This window comes from Pieris brassicae, chromosome 7 (genome assembly GCF_905147105.1).
Source record: "Pieris brassicae chromosome 7, ilPieBrab1.1, whole genome shotgun sequence".
Classification (NCBI taxonomy): domain Eukaryota; kingdom Metazoa; phylum Arthropoda; class Insecta; order Lepidoptera; family Pieridae; genus Pieris; species Pieris brassicae.
Window position 1 is genome coordinate 3,409,412 of NC_059671.1, and position 16,754 is coordinate 3,426,165.

The 16,754-nt window shown below is 34.1% G+C and overlaps 1 protein-coding gene across 4 annotated transcripts in view; it reads left to right on the forward strand.

The window, feature by feature from the left end:
- LOC123712392 (transcriptional enhancer factor TEF-1) overlaps window positions 1-16,754 on the forward strand; it is a 77,555-nt gene that overhangs the window by 49,216 nt on the left and 11,585 nt on the right. For 3 of the 4 annotated variants that reach the window (XM_045665451.1, XM_045665447.1, XM_045665448.1), the window contains 4 exons: window positions 2,454-2,584; window positions 7,270-7,399; window positions 15,264-15,394; window positions 15,662-15,760. In XM_045665451.1, the coding sequence (XP_045521407.1) occupies window positions 7,273-7,399; window positions 15,264-15,394; window positions 15,662-15,760 (357 nt within the window). In that variant the 5' untranslated portion in view covers window positions 2,454-2,584; window positions 7,270-7,272. The remainder of the gene's footprint in view (window positions 1-2,453; window positions 2,585-7,269; window positions 7,400-15,263; window positions 15,395-15,661; window positions 15,761-16,754) is intronic. The other variant, XM_045665450.1, reaches the window with a different exon arrangement.

The window sequence follows — 16,754 nt, forward strand, 5'->3', positions numbered from 1 at the left end:
TTTTAAAGCTTTTTCAAATTGAATCTAATTCAAAGTTTAATATGATTTATAGTAAAGAGTAGTGTTGGCCTAGTGGCTTTAGCGTGCGACTCTCATCCCTGAGTTCGATCCCCAGCTGTGCGCATTTAACATTCGAACGGTGAAGGAAAACATTGTGAGGAAACCAGCTTGCCTTAAAGTCGACGGCGAGTGTCAAGCACAGAAGGCTGATCACCTACTTGCCTATTAGATCAACAAATGATCATGAAATAGATACACATATCTGTGGCCCAGACCTAAAAAGGTTGTAGCGCAATTGATTAATTTTATTTTATAGTAATGATAAACGTTTTCTAATATTTTTTTTAAATGTAATAGGCGGCAAACGGGCAAGAGGCTTACCTGATGTTAAGCGATACCGCCGCCCATGGACACTCACATTGCCAGATTGCTCGCAAGTGCGTTGCCGGCCTTTCAAGAATTGGTACGCTCTTTTCTTGAAGGACCCTAAGTCGAATTGGTTCGGAAATACTTCAGTGGGCAGCTGGTTCCACATAACGGTGGTGCGTGGCAAAAGCTGCCTTAGAAAACGCTCAGTTGTGGAACGACGGACGTCGAGGTGATACGGATGGTATTTTATATCTTGCCTTTACGTCAGATAATTAAACTCAGCTGCGGGTATTAGACCGAACAACTCTGCTGAAAACTCCCCATGGTAAATGCGGTAGATGATGCAGAGAGACCCAACATCTCTACGCAATGCCAAGGGATCAGCTGCACGGAAAGTCGTCAACGAAGAGCAGTTCGGTCGTCGACGATTCGAATCGCTCTTCGTTGAATACGGTCAAGTCATAATATATCAAATAATGGATAAGAACATAATAACAGACGATAATAATAATAATAAAATCTTGACAAAGTCACAACTTAAGTGGTCAAGTTGTCTTGCAGCATAATGTATTTTATTATCAGGGCTTTTAATTCGAAGTTGAGAGCTCATACTAAATAAAGGAATTTTAATTTATTAGAAATATATTTTCGTACCTTTATAAAGTAGAAAAATGAATCAAAAATAGACAGGAAAATTTATCTTAAGAGAGTAGGACACGGCGCGCGCGCGAGACTGCATACTTTTACTCTCATCGCCGATCCGATCTTCATAACGAAATTCTTCGTTTTGATATTATATTTATATTGTTAACATTTCGTACCTGCATGTTTGTAACGGTAAATATGAAAATTTCAAGAATTCCTACGACCTCCAGGTTTCTTATTACAAAGCTTATTTATTTGGTATTAAGAAATTTTCGAATGGATATCCTTGAGCGTTTTCTTGGTTTATGGCCGGTAATAAAAGTCTGGAAAAACTGTAAATGAGCTGTACCTTTGATATATAGATTTACATTAAGATTTGATATCGTTCCAATTAAATGTCTTGGTATTATTCATGTTATTTAAAGGATTAAAGCTATATTCGACAATGTTTTATAAAGATCAACTGGTTTTGGACTAAATAAATGCTTCCTATTTTTTTCCTCTTTTGTTTACGGTAGCCGTTAAAGGCTTACGAGCTACGTCTGTACATTTTGCTCACGTAGGTTTTCTTAGTTTTATAAGGGTCTATTACTTAAATTGTCGAAGTATATCCCGAGAATACATCCACATGTAGTCACTGTATTTAGCATTTAATTTTACCATTGAATTAGCTTTTAGTCTAATGTACGTGTAGGGTTATATATTCTATTATTTAAATCATACCCAGGAACCGGACAAATATATCCCAACAATTGATTCCTATACGATTCTTTTAATGTCTAAACAATTCTACCAGCAACATTTACTATTATTAGTATACCACAATACGCTCCGAAGTTTACAATGTGCATCCGAATTTGTAAACAGAGTTTGACGTCAATAGGGAACTACTGGTTTTACTTTTGACTACGTCTGTACTTTATTAGCGTTTGATTAATGTCTTAACATTTAAATTTGTAATGTTTATATATTGTCTTTTGTTAACATACCTTTACACATTAAGAAAAACACTTTTTGAACGGATTGAAGCTATGTATTATTATTAAAACATATAATTATTTACATAATTCTAAATTTTAATTTTTTTCCGACGGTGACTGTTTATATATTTTTTGTAAAATTTATGTTGTACAAAATGCATTATATACCTATGAACTTTAATAAATATATCTCAAAGAAAATCTGAGTAAGGTCTTGACTATGTAAAATATTTTTCATGCCCGACTTTTAGTCTGTATAAATATTATATTGGAATTGCATAAACTTGATTATTATTCTATATTTAGGCTTTAAGGCACGTGTGCTAAATTAAGTGTACGATTGATTTTTAATCAGGTTTCAACTGGAGCAGTCCAAGTTGCAAATTCGACAGTAGGAAAATAATGTTGACAGGTTGGTTTTGTTAATTTATTATGCTAAAGTGTTTTTTTCTGTTACAGCGAGCGGCGCGCTCGCGGCCGGCACCATTGCTTCCCCGTGGAGTGCGGCGGCCGGCGCGCCCGATACCAATGGCTCGGGCGGCGCTGACGCCAAGCACCTCGACGTTGGAGATGCCAGTGACGATGAAAAGGTAAAAACAATATATAGAAGATTAACACTAATACATAGCAGTAGGAATACAACTAAGTTGAATGGACATTAGTAGTGTCGGCGGATAATAATAAACGGTTTTTGAGCCGTCCACAGTGAAACTTTGGTTTTGTTCCCTTTGGAGCACTCTTGGACCGTAGAGTTCAAATGCACAGAGAACTGGTGCTTTCCCCGTTCAACGAATAAATATCTTAATACAGCGAGGAAATGCTGGCAGCATTCACGGTGCACTGCCAAACTGCATGTTAACATTTGTTTTAATTTTCTATTTATTATGTAAGCAAAGAATAATAAACATATTTGTATTGGTCATTAATTATAAATACATATGTCGGAATCTTATATAAGTTAATTGTCGCGTAATGTCTGTATATAATAGTTGAAGACTGTTCGCGTAATTTTTCGATTCATGCTAGATTTTTTTTAATGAATGGTTTTCATATAATTACTGTTTAATACAGGTTTGTAATATAATACGCATTATTTTGATTAGTGATAAAACTATTGATAATAGGATTTGATATAGACCATTGTTTTACAACCTACTAATAATAATATTCCATATAATAATGAGAAACTAAAGTTCAAACTCCAAATAATTTTAATAAATTTTCGAATAGCCCCCTTAACGATCAAATTGCCCCCCCTGTGGGGTGTGGGTTCCACGTTGGGAAACACAATCTAGACTATGTTTATTAAATGTATCTTAATGAAAGTCTTTGGAACGATATCCAACTACATATTTAGTTCCGTTTACTATAAATAACAAGCAAGAATGGAGTGATTTGAAAGTTTATTCATTAATATAAATACTTTTTCATAAAGTTTTATATGTGTGTGTATACAATAGTAATTTGTGTATAAGTTTTAAATCTTATTTACGGGATGTTATTCAGTTAATAAACGCAATACGGTATCGAATGCGGAGTGATTCTAAGTAATGTTGAATCACTGTATTTTGTTCGGAAGCCAGCTGAAGTGTTATTTTTATTCTCTTCCGAATAGAGCTCGTTAATTTAAATGACGCAGTTAACACGAAATAGAAGCAATTCGTGGAATATTGTTAATAAATATTATTTATCATAAGATTTGAGAAAAGCTCTATAATAGCTATAAAGCCCAAATTTGGCCCCATATGACTACTTTAAGAAATGAGCGTACCAATTCCTAAAAGGCCAGCAACGCACTGCACACCTATGGGATTTCGATTAACATCAGGTGAGTACGCCTGCCCATTTGCCTCCTGTTATATTAAAAAAGGGAAGATTATTAATTTGAATTGTCTTTTGGAAGTGGATTTATTACAGAAATAACAGAGTACGTTATGTAAAATCATTATTATACTCATCTTAACAACGGGCAACACACGGCACAGACTCCAAACGCAAATTTCCTTTGTATTTTAGGTAGTATTTTTTATTTTAATTTATTTTACGTAACAATGGAATTATATAAAATTAAATTAAAGTATCTAAAAATAATGATTTAAAACAAAATAAAGATTAACAATATGAGTGAGATAATCAAAATCAATTGATATAGATAACTCAGATGAAATTACACTAAAGTTGTTTGAAAGTTAAAAGTTGTTAAAAATGTTTTTTTATTATAAGACATTGTAAAAATTTATATGACATTAGCATGCCTCTTTATATATGGCTGATTGTGAGGATATTTGTAGGTGATCGATCTAACCACTATCTTGACAAATAAATGATTTATTATTATTATAAATACTAGCAAGTATCTAAAGTATCTTACTTAGATATAGAAGACCAAGTATAGTAGTAGTTAATGTATGGTCACATAAAAAAAAATTTAGTGTATGCATATATTTCCCGTGGTCAAATATATACATACACTAAATAATCTATTCACTATAAAGCTGTTATACGCTATTAGAAGATGTAATATGTTTTATTCACTGGCATATGAATAGTTCATAACATCTGTTTAATGTATAACATAAGGGAATTTCCATAGTTATTTTTAAACCTATCTGGCTGAAGGTTATATGAAATTGTAGTTTTCCGATGAAAGCTTCTGGTAGCGTTGTGATAGTTGACCTTTTATATGTTGTATGTATATATATATTCGACTGTTTGAACGCACGAAACACTTGTAAAAAAAACAATGTGTAGCAATTCTAACTGATATTCCGATTTAAAATATTTTCTCGAGAAGTTTCAAAGACTAGGGCAAAAAATAAATATAAAATATAATTATAAAAAAATTATAATATATTAAATAACAGTACTTCTTATTTATATTAATTGATATTGTATTACCAAGAGTATTTACCGAGAATTAATATACATACGTATATATACGGAATATGAACGTCTAGTTAAAAGTTACTATACGGTGAATAAGAAAGAAAATAATTTATATAAACGCCGTTTTTCAATCTAAAATACAAATTGTTGAATTTTCTTTATCACCAAACGATTTTAAATATAGGCCGTAAATGTGTTTACTCAATCGCGAAATATTATAAACAAATTATAAATAATCTAATCTATGTTGTTTTTAAATGTATATTTACCTATGTACATTTACGCTAAAATGTATGAAGAAATTGCGTAATATTTATTACCAGACATATGTATAGTTCGACTCGGGTTTAATAGTCTGTATAAATCGGTTTACTTAGTAGCGTTCGTATAACTCGTAGATCCTGAGTTCGATTCCTGGAGAAAGCATCGTTGTTGGAAAGCTATTTACGGAAGAAATGTATAACCCCAATGTATCTTTGACGTATCCATATTTGTATTTAAGGCCATTCGTTAAACAAGTTATACAATTTCGAAAATCTACAGAATTTTTATTTAAAGTTATTCGAATTATTTTATTCATAACATTAATTATTTTAATTAATTACTTGTTTTTTGGCACTTGCAATATGAAATAATAATTGGCTAAAATATTTAAAACATCTGGACCTGATTGGCATGATCGTTTTATATTTATCTAGATGACCTAGATTTTTGTATAATTATTTTTTACATACATTTTGCAATTAAATATTACTGCAAGTTATTTATAGTCCGCGTCTTTAGCCAAATTATTTTCCTTATCAAATTGATTGGAACTTGAAACATAGTTAGTAAAAGTTAGAGATGTACTATAAACCACAAATAGCTATCGACAATTTGGTACTTATTACTTTAGTTTCACTTTAATATAAAATACGAGAAACGTTTCTTAATATTATTTATACTAATGATATAAAGCGAAAGAGTTTGTACAACTCTATTGTAAAATACTTGCTGTCTCGGTGATTATCGAGAAAGGCTTTAGGCCTGTATCATCAGGATATGGCCGGTTTCCAGCCTTTTGACCAAATTCAGCAAAGGGCAGGTCGTATTGTCAATGTATTACTGATCGGCTTCAATCTTTCTACGAGACATTCCAGCACCTCGATGGCTGGAAGTCTTCCACGACCCCTTTCAAATGATATTACCATAAACTGGCGAACTGTGAACCCGACACCAGGTATCTTCCCTGGGAGATACATCCTACTTAAAAAGATACTCCTCCCTCAAAATCCAGCACCCAGTAAAGTGCGTGTCCATGGGCCATTTTGGACGTCCCAAAGCCTGCAAACTATGCAACAAAGAAAATACAACACTGAATTTTTCTCCATATATAATAATATTGCAAAGATTTCTTTAGTGTTAATGTATATTATGGTACTGTATATTATGTAATGTGGACTTAATGCATGCAAATTACAATGTTGATTCATTTGTAACGATTTTGTAATTTCGTACTATGTTCTTGTTGTTTCCTTTCTAAACCTTGAACTTAACCAGTTAGTGAGAACTAGTATTTGCATGCAAATTTAAATGTAAACTATTGATTTTTATTAACCGTGAAATATGAATTCTCTATTTAAATAAATAAACTATAAAGTTCAATTAGTAGTGTTTGAGTTGTTGAGTTTATATTTTACAACATTATTAGGCCTCAATTTTAATGTCTGTCACACGTCATACAGAGTTGAGAAAGCGAGTGACCCTCAGCAAATTATATCCACCTGAAAAAAAAACTTTTTATTTTTTTATAATTATTTCGTTGCAAGAAATAAAATTAAAAATAAATTAATAAAAGTGAGAACAACTGGCCGTATCGCATTCGAGTCATGTCTTTCTCTTCTGTTGTGAATAACATTAGAAAACAATTACATTGTCAAAAACAATTAAAACACGTAGAAGATGAAAAGGACAGTCAAAAAACACACGTGGAACACGATGTGGACAGGTAAATAGAGACGGACAGTACAGACAAACTAGTCCAGCAATTTAAGAATATTCTTAAAAGATCGGCAACGTACTAGCGAGCCCTCTGGCATTGAGTGCCCATGAGCGGCGGTATCACTTTACATCAGTTGAGCCGCCTGCCCCCTGTTCTTTTATGAAAAATAAACCCCTTTGCATAAATAATTCCTTTAAATAAACTTTGCATGAATTACAATCTAGCCTATACAATAATTATGGCTAATAAGTAATATTATGCTGACTTAATTTTCAGAAAGTACATAGCGTTAAATAAGATAATGTTATTTAACTGTTAGTGTTCGACAAAGTGTTCCCGTCCTATTAAGAAGTTGGACTGACTTACGTGATAATACCGAGTTTAAAAAATATATATTAACATTTCCAGGATATGTCAGCGGCAGATGCGGAGGGAGTATGGAGTCCAGATATCGAGCAGAGCTTCCAAGAGGCACTGGCGATATACCCACCTTGTGGAAGACGGAAGATCATTCTATCGGACGAGGGCAAGATGTACGGTGAGTTCAAGCATGCTGGGTGACTAGCTCTATTGAGGAAAGAGTACCAAGCAGTGTTGCTATAATGCTAAAATGTACTTAGAAAGTAATTGTATAATATGTTTAGTTATAATTTATAATTGGAGCTGTGTTGGCCTAGTGGCTTCAGTGTGCGACTCTCATTCCCGAGGTCGTAGGTTCGATCCCCGGCTGTGCACCTATGGACTTTCATTCTATGTGCTCATTTAAATGTTAAATGGTGAAGGAAAACATGGTGAGGAACCCGGCTTGCCTTAGACCGACAGTCGACGGCGTGCGTCAGGCTGACCATCTACTTGCCTATGTAAAAAAATCTAAGGCCTAGACCTAAAAAGGTTGTAGCGCCATTGATTTATTTATTAAAAAAAAAACCTATTTCTTTTAAAACATATCATGTCATAACTTAAGAAGCAATTAGTCTTGTCAGACTAAACAGCGATACATATATTTGGGAATATCATTGAATATAACCAAAAGGACCACTTGGCCGATTGAAAATCGTATGTGTCGATATCAAGGCTTCTAAACAGAACAATGGATGTGGCACGAGTGTCAAGACAAAAGGCATTGATGTGCCGACAAAGCTGTTTGCGCAATAGGATTCCACGGAAGCAAACCGACAATTATTATCTTCGGATCGGTTTCGGGGAATTCGTATGCGCTGAGTTAGCGAAAAATGTTTTCTGATTTCGTCAAAATCTTTGGAGGTTTATGTCTTATAGTATATATAGAGACGAAACACAAGTTATGTTCAAACTGCTAAATAAAATGGAATAATTTATTATTGCTCTCAAACTAACTAGTGAAAATATGTTATAGAAAGGATATACTCATGTGAAAATAATATAAGAATTTAAGAAGGCCCAGCGCTAACCGTATCCATGCAACTTCCTCACAATCGAGTAGCCCGCAATAGCGCACACAACTCACGAGACACTTTGTATTGGCGGACGCCAATGAACCGCGAATATACACTGTATATACATAAATAATAATAAAAGCAAATAATTAAAATATCAAGGTTTCTCATTTTTCATCTCACTTCTATTGTGCATCTGAGACAATCTGTTCAGAGTGAGACGGCCTTGTAAAAGGGATATTTGTTTTGTCAACCGTGTACTGTAGTTGATAGAGATTTTAACAAGCAATTCCGTACGAATATCAATATGTATGAGATGAGAATATAGATTATGCAATGTCTTGTAAAGTTACACTACATCCATGACGTTTTTAACTTCTATTGGCTGTTAAGTTTTTGCCGCGCACCACCACTATGTGGAACTAGCTGCCCACTGAAGTATTTCCGAACCAATTCCACTTAGGGCCGTTCAAGAAAAGAGCGTACCAGTTCTTGAAAGGCCGTCACCATACTTGCAAGCCTTCTGGCAATGTAAATGTCCTTGAGCACTTAACATCAGTCGAGCCTTCTGAATATAAAAATAAATAAAAATTGCTATTAACTGATTGGTAACAATAAAAATTAATCAAATTGCGTACGTAATAAAAAATGCATGTATTAAGAATTAGTTCTAAAACGAATGTCGTTTCGATGTGCCCTAATTTTCCTTGAAATCAGTTAATTGCTAAAGGAATCCTCAGAGACAAGAGGAATTTTTTCACGTTACAATGTTAAGTAAGGGCGCTCGTTAAGGCGACGTGACGATCGCTCTTCAGTTCCTACAGCAAATTAACAACCAGAACAAATCTTTTTTTTATATTCAACAGTTAATTATGTCTGCTTTTCTTTTCTGAGAATTGCCAGAAAAAAATAAAGAAAAGAAAAACTTTATTATACACAATTTATAGGATATTTAAACTGGCACTAGAATTTCCTGAGTTGTCCAGCCAGTCTCTTCCTTTTAAAACATAAACTGTATTTACCTTTATGTTATCTACATAACACAAATTTATATTTAAACTATTTTTGCACAATAAGAATATTTTCTGTATATGGGACAGGTTGACAAGATGTTGTTTGAGATTTTAAGTAAGTGTATGTAATGTGAGTTTTGAAATGTTGGTGATAATTTTGTTTTTAATGAAGTGGTTAAAGATGAAAATCCTCGGAAGGAGAGAAAGCGTTGGGCGATGAAAGTGCGTTTTTGTTGCTGTGTGTTTGATGTGGTGTGTCAGGTGTTTCATTCCAAAAAATGTTTGCATATCGCTATTAAGTATAATTGTCTAACAGTTAAATGCTTTGTTTCTTAATGATTTGTATGAAATTGCTTAAAATCATACAAATGTAGGCTAAAATAGAATGCTAAGTGTCAGTAATGGCAGCACTTGTAGTGTTTAGGTGGAAATTTCTTGATGAAGTCTTTCTTGACGTGGAGAAAGCCTGGCGTAAGTATCGATGTGTCAAAAATGTACCTTAAATGAAGTAACAATTGTTAAACTGCCATTAGTTTATGCAAAATGTTTGTTTTTATATATTAGTGACTAGCTGTGCTAACTTCGTTTCTCCTTAATATGTTTTGGAACAACATATGGAATGTTTGGCTTTGCAAAGAAGCTGTTCGCTTTTCTTCTTTAAAACCTTCTTAGAGTTTTAGGAATAAATAAAAAATTCTCATATAGGTCCAGCCGTCTTCCAGTGTCAGCGCTTAGCAACATATTTTGCGATCCCTTTTTATACATAAATTAAAAATGCCAGTTTCAATTAGAAAATAAATCTATTAGGGCACGTGGTGTGACTAGACTTCACAATTACTGCTCTTAAAAAATAACGTTAAAGATTATACGTGTGTTATAAAAATATTCTGAACGAGAAACTTGTAAACAGACATCTAAGATATCAACCCTCAAATAAAATAGGCATTTCCCTCTCCGTGCGTTGGGGTATAATTGACGCGTGGCATAAAGGCCATTTCGCTGGACGTACATTAAGTTCTCTAGCTATAATACCCGCTTTTAATTAAAGGACTGCCCCTAGACGGAATTGCTAAACAAATCTACCGCAATGTGTCCACCTCAAGTGATTTAATAGACGGAAAGAAATGCGGAATTTAAATCTTATTACACAGTAAATTGTTAAAATCAAATTAGATTATGCGTTGATAGACTTTTGTGTGATTTTGACGTAGTGTAAAAAAAATTTAGTTGCGTTTAGAACATTTTTCTCAAACTCAAATAATCACGAACACTTATACAAATTGTTTGTACTGGAGAAAATCAATCCCAAGTATTAGGATCATATAAATAATCGTCATATTTATAATATTTATTGATTAATTTACGTTTAAGGAAAGTTGAATAATTAAGTGAATTATCACTGTAATTCACTAATTTAACTTGCAACATTGTTGTAAAAACAAATACAATTTCCAATCCATTTATGGTTTACCTTCTGGAGCCTGGTTGGTCGTACGCTTAGATTAGTGGTTATTTGTATTATACTGGTGAAAGTCGCCATTTGTTTTAAAATCGTTAATTTTTTTGTACATAAACAAAGCTATGTCAATATATTCTGGTCAATACCAGATAAAAAAACACAAATACCCCGAACAACTTGCTTCTGTAGCACAAATATGGATTGAAACTCTGCAGCAGCATCCCTGGCATATATGAAAATATATTCGTGATTTTATAGATTTCTTTCAGAATGGGTACTTAGATCAATTGCTTTATAGATTGTGCACTAAAAACAGTGCAAACAGAACATTACATTTAGTAGGAGATAAATTTACGGGAAATGAATTTTCCAAATCGTAGTTGTCATATTGTCAAGGCCGGCGTAAGACGAACATAATTGCGGGCGCTGGTCCAGACAATATATGAGAACATTACTCGCGGACGTGCTGGCCCGGCTTAATCTAGCATCGTCACGGGTCATCTAGGGCTGGTACACACTATTCAAGGGAACTGGAGTTATACTAAAAGATCTTAATGTTTGGCTTTAGTTGCTGGCATTCTTTCTCTATAAAAGATATCCCAACTTTGAGGATTTGCCCTGGAAAATTAAGGGGTTTTTAGTCGGTACTTTATTGAAGAATATTTTTAAACGCACGATTCTATACAATTTATATTAAATCTCGAACCAAAAGATCAAAAAATTACTTGCTACTGAAACGTGCTTTTCAAGTTCATAAATGAGTCGACCCATTATTTAATTTACTCGGATCGTGACAGCCCTATATCCACCCCTCAGTCCGTTCTCCGCACCCTCGAGACCTAATCTGAGCAACCGTCTTCACGTCACTCCACTAAGGTCTACACATGTCAACGAAATGTCCGTTAATTTTTATAGTCTTACTATTTGTAGGGGATAAATTCATGATGCAATGTATAGGTCTGTGTGCATAGTAAATAAGTAGCCAATACTTACACAGAATACGCCATTAAAATTCAAATAGTGTAATAAAAATATTAATTAACATTACATTGTAAAGGTTTAAAAATGTTACCCTAAAAGACTTTTCTAATTACAATGTAATTAAAAAGTATTTCCAACTCGCAAACAGAAAGCTTTGAGGCTGAAAGCGTAGTTGCCGAAATAAATTGTTACCGTATGACCGAAGGAGAGATGCACGTGAGCGGTAATTTAGCCGGTGAAATGTTGTGGCTAGTTGTTGGAAACAGTTCGGTTCAAAGCGTGCATTGGCGCCGCTGCAGGCACGTTCGTGAGTTAAGACATTCAAAACCGCTCAATATCCTCGCCGTATGAAAGTTTCGTCGGCGCACGGCTTCACGTGGTCCGGGGGAGGCCGGGGGTTCACGGGAGGGCTAAACTATGCGAAGAATGCGCAATTAGTGAGCGAGCGAGCGTGTAAGGGGCCCGGCCGCGCTAGGCGGCGAACGCAGTAAGAAAATATAAAGAAGGGGCGGGCTCCGCGCCCGTTGTTTAGCGCCCCGCCCGCCCTGGGCATAACTCCCGATTGTCTCCCGAGAAATCCTCCTTAGAACCGTCTCAACTCAACCCTTTAAGGATTCAGCTCGCATATCTCCTGTTTGGGTCAGCGTTAAATTTTGCCTAGACGCCAACGCTTGTGTCGCGCTGGCGCTTATGTGTTTTTCCTTTGCCTAAAGAAACTATCCGATAATACATATACATATTTTTTTATGTGTAACTAATTAAAAAAGTTGTTCTGCCGATATGGTACCGGTTGACACACTTCAACCGCGTACGCAACCGGACAGATATCATTTTACATTATTTAAATAATGTTAAAATAAAATACATTTATATTTAATCAAGTTTCTGTTTACAATTACGTCGAAGGCCTTTGAGAACCTTTTGGGGTAACTTTTTATGTCTTTTATTTTAAAGAAAACGCTGTATGATGAGTTTACATGTTTCACAAAACGTTGCTAGAATTATATTTGCGGCAAAGCTTTTAAAAGGTCACGGCTGATAGATAGGACGTTAATGTGTTTCTGATGGATCTTCGATAACTTCCCGCTGTAGAATAAATTATACCTGAAACACGATTCGTGAACCAATCCTTATTGCATTGAATATATAGACGAGTATCGAGATTTAATTATTGGAGAGCGCCTCATTGATAAGATACAAGATGATTCATCCGTGTTTCTCGAAGAAACTGAATATTCATATGCGGCAGCTGCACGCCCGTGTACGCACAATTTCATCCAGCTCGACTCGCGAGAGCGTAGCGTTGGCACTCGACCAAATTAGCCATCTAACGAACTAATAAATAATGGTCACTTGTTTTTCTATTCGCTACGGTATAGAAACGTTCCGAGTTCATCCTGCACCCGGCTATTTATAGAGGCGCACACGTCGTTTCGGGTGAAAGCACTCTGGCTGGATTCGCGCGATTTTACTCGCGACACATCACACACTGGTTAATTCATGTTAACATCCATTTGAGTAGAGTTAGACACATTAAAGAAATTCAATACTATGCTGAAATGTCAGCAGTTCTTCATGCCGTTAAGGACTTTTGCTGTTAGTAGAAATGACACAAATCTTTGTATATATAACTATTAATAGGTGTTCATGAAAACGAGCGCTATAATGAAGCTATATGTATAATATATCTACGCACGTTTGCCTCAACGAGCAGTCAAGGGGTTAATTAAATTCGCACCAGCCGTCTCTCGACGCCATCGAATTCCCCGAATTCAATGAGATTTCAATTTACTTTGGTGAGTCCCACTTACTATATGCTGTCCACAAAATGAATACTTTATTGGCGCTGTTAAAATTGTTCTTCTATTACGCTTCCTACCTTTCGTTTGTGACATTAGATCCGATAATTATATCGGAATGTATCAATTATTTAAGTGTGTAATAAAAATAGAGTTATGCTATGACATTTACGATAATACATTAGCGATTGAATAAAAAATAAAAGGCTTTAATGGATACAAATAAATTGTTACTGAAAAATGTTATCTGTAACCTTGCCTTGCTTTAAATAACAAACAATAAAATGTATTTAGCTCGAAGTATGTTTATAAGTTGATTTTTATTTAAACACTACATTCAAAACAAAATATCAACATTTGTCTTGGTATTAATCACTTCTTAAATACCTTGAAACATTGGACACAAAATAATAATCAAAATTTTCACGTTTAAAAATAACTAACGAATTAATTTCTGAAATAAAGTTTGTTTATAAAGCGAATTTCAACCCCTGCCAATCGTCCGCATTCCGACTCGACTGCAGTTTCAATAATTGAAAATAGCTATTCAAAATATTTTGAAAATTGTTTCATAACGATCTCGGTGGTGCTGCCTGCCCATCGCATTGTTGCCTGTTGGGGCGCATACACTTGTATCCGCTATTCAAAATATTTCGCGAATATCTCAATTGCCACTTCTCGTGTTACATTCTTTTTGAATATGGAATTCACTTGTCGTGATACTTGAACAATAGACTTACCTTGTGGATCGTATCACGTTTAATTCCAGTGTTTAAACGCCTTGATTTGAAGAAGGCGTTTTTGTCAGTAAACAAACTCAGAATGCTTTGTCAAAGGTAACACCGTCCCATATAGCGTCGTCCCTATAGTATTTCTCTTAGATAACAAGCACACATTAGGCTTTTTTCTGTAAAAAAAAACACCAAAGTTTTTGTTTCGTATTCGCTGCCGATCGTCAGCAATTAGATATATGATATAATAATTTGTTTCATAATTTTATAATCGCTAACATTATTCAATTTCAGACTCTATCTATAGAGTAAAAGTGTAATGTATCTTTTTATTTTTAATGTATCATATTTTTAGTTTAGTTTGTTTTTTTTGTTCCTGTTTAGTTTTGTCGTAATAACTGTGTGTAACATGTATTTTTGCACTTCTTGCCTATCTTATGTAATTTAATACATTTTTTTTTACTCACAGTGGTTGACTGGAAGAGATCGCTCGAAAGCGATAAGGCCGCCAGTTGCCCTCCTTTTGATTTAATTATGTTCAATTTCTTTATATTGTAATGTAACGAAGTGTATATAATTAAAAAATAACAATAAATAAAACTAGAATAAATAAAGGACATGACAAAGTTTTGAAATGCTGTTACCTCTACTAAAAGATTGAAATGTAAATATATTATGAAACATTATAAGAGAAGATAAAGATAAATGGACGAATAAAGTGACGGTACAAAAGAAAACGAGGAAGACAAATAAAAAGATGGGAAGATGATGTGCGAAGAGCAGCTACTATGTGGCTACGTAAAGCTAGAAACAAAGTAGAGTGGCAGCTCTTACAGGAGGCCTTTGTCCAATGACAATCTGTATAATAGAAATCAATCTAGATTAATTATTAGTGTTTTTTATTATTTATAAGTACTTCACATTTTTATATACTGGTATAAGAAATTACAGCAATAGAGGCTTTCATTCATATTATTATTAATTTTATGTTCTCTGAATTACAGGAAGAAACGAACTTATAGCAAGATATATAAAATTAAGAACAGGGAAAACGCGAACAAGAAAACAAGTATCATCACACATACAGGTTTTAGCTAGGCGGAAACTCCGAGAGATACAAGCCAAGCTCAAAGTGGTAAGTAAAAAATCTAACCAGACATTAATATAGCAGAGCACCGATCAGTTTGACAATACACGCGTAAACATACTCAGTATTTTAGTACGTATATAAGTTTTATTTTACGCCCACATCTAAATTACGAGTCGTAATTTTTACGTTTGTATTTATATAGATTGTCATATGTCTTTAGAATCTTCGACAAGGAAAACAATAAATTCAAGTATATTATTAGAATATAATTGCAAGTTATGTAGCAAGTTTAAAACTTGATAAATAATCTAGGACGGTGGTGTGATGAAAGAAAAGGCGATGCAGTCAATGAGCACACTATCTAGCGCTCAAATAGTGGCGGGTTTGCCACACCCGGCGTACCATCACACGGTACATTGTTCAAGGCATGCCTTTGTGTTAATTCACACGAAACTAGCCTTTATTGTGTTGCTTATATCTAGGCATGCTGTGCACGCGAGGATATACTGAAATAACATCGATTGGCTTATAACTTGTGCTTGTATACCAAAACAAACTCAAAGTTTACAAGATCAAATTACTTTTTTTATCGTACCAGAGCTCGAAGCTTGAGTTGTTTTGGAATACAGGCCTGAGGTACATTAAAGTCACTTTAAAGACACTTAAGTTGACTCAAGTACTGTAAAGTTTGTCCTAAGCTGTTTAAGTCATAACTGAGTCTAACTAAATAGTATCAAGCGCTTTTGTTTCTTCTACAATTGCTATTTTACCTATGCTATATTAAAACTGTTTCACCACAGAACTAAATACATATCTCTACATATATAAAATTCTCGTGTCACAATGTTTCCCATACTCCTCCGAAACGGCTCGACCGATTCCTATGAAATTTTTTATGCATAGTCAGTAAGTCTGAGAATCTGCTACTATCTATATTTCAAACCCCTAAGTGATAAGGGGTCTCCATCACAATTTTTTTTATTATTAAGACATTTTTTTTTGTTTTTATTTTTTTACGATACAACCCATAATTGTCATCCCTCTACGATTGACCCCTATTTATTATAGTACATAGTTATTTTTATTGAAATAATCTATAAATAATATACATGGCACAATGACGTTTGCCGGATGAGCTAGTTACATATAATCTAAAAGCTTTTAGAATGAAAAATGTATGACTCAATTGATTTCCACAACAGCCTGATACCTAGTATCAAGAAACTCTATTTTTAAAAATAGGAATACTGATTGTTTTTTTTAAATATAATTATAAACTATATGTTGGTCTCTCGTAAGCTTAATATTTTGCTGAAAATTTGGCAGTCTTGAAAATAAGCGTGTACATTGACGCGATTTCTACATAAAATAAACTTTATTATACATTAAAAGAATATATAGATAG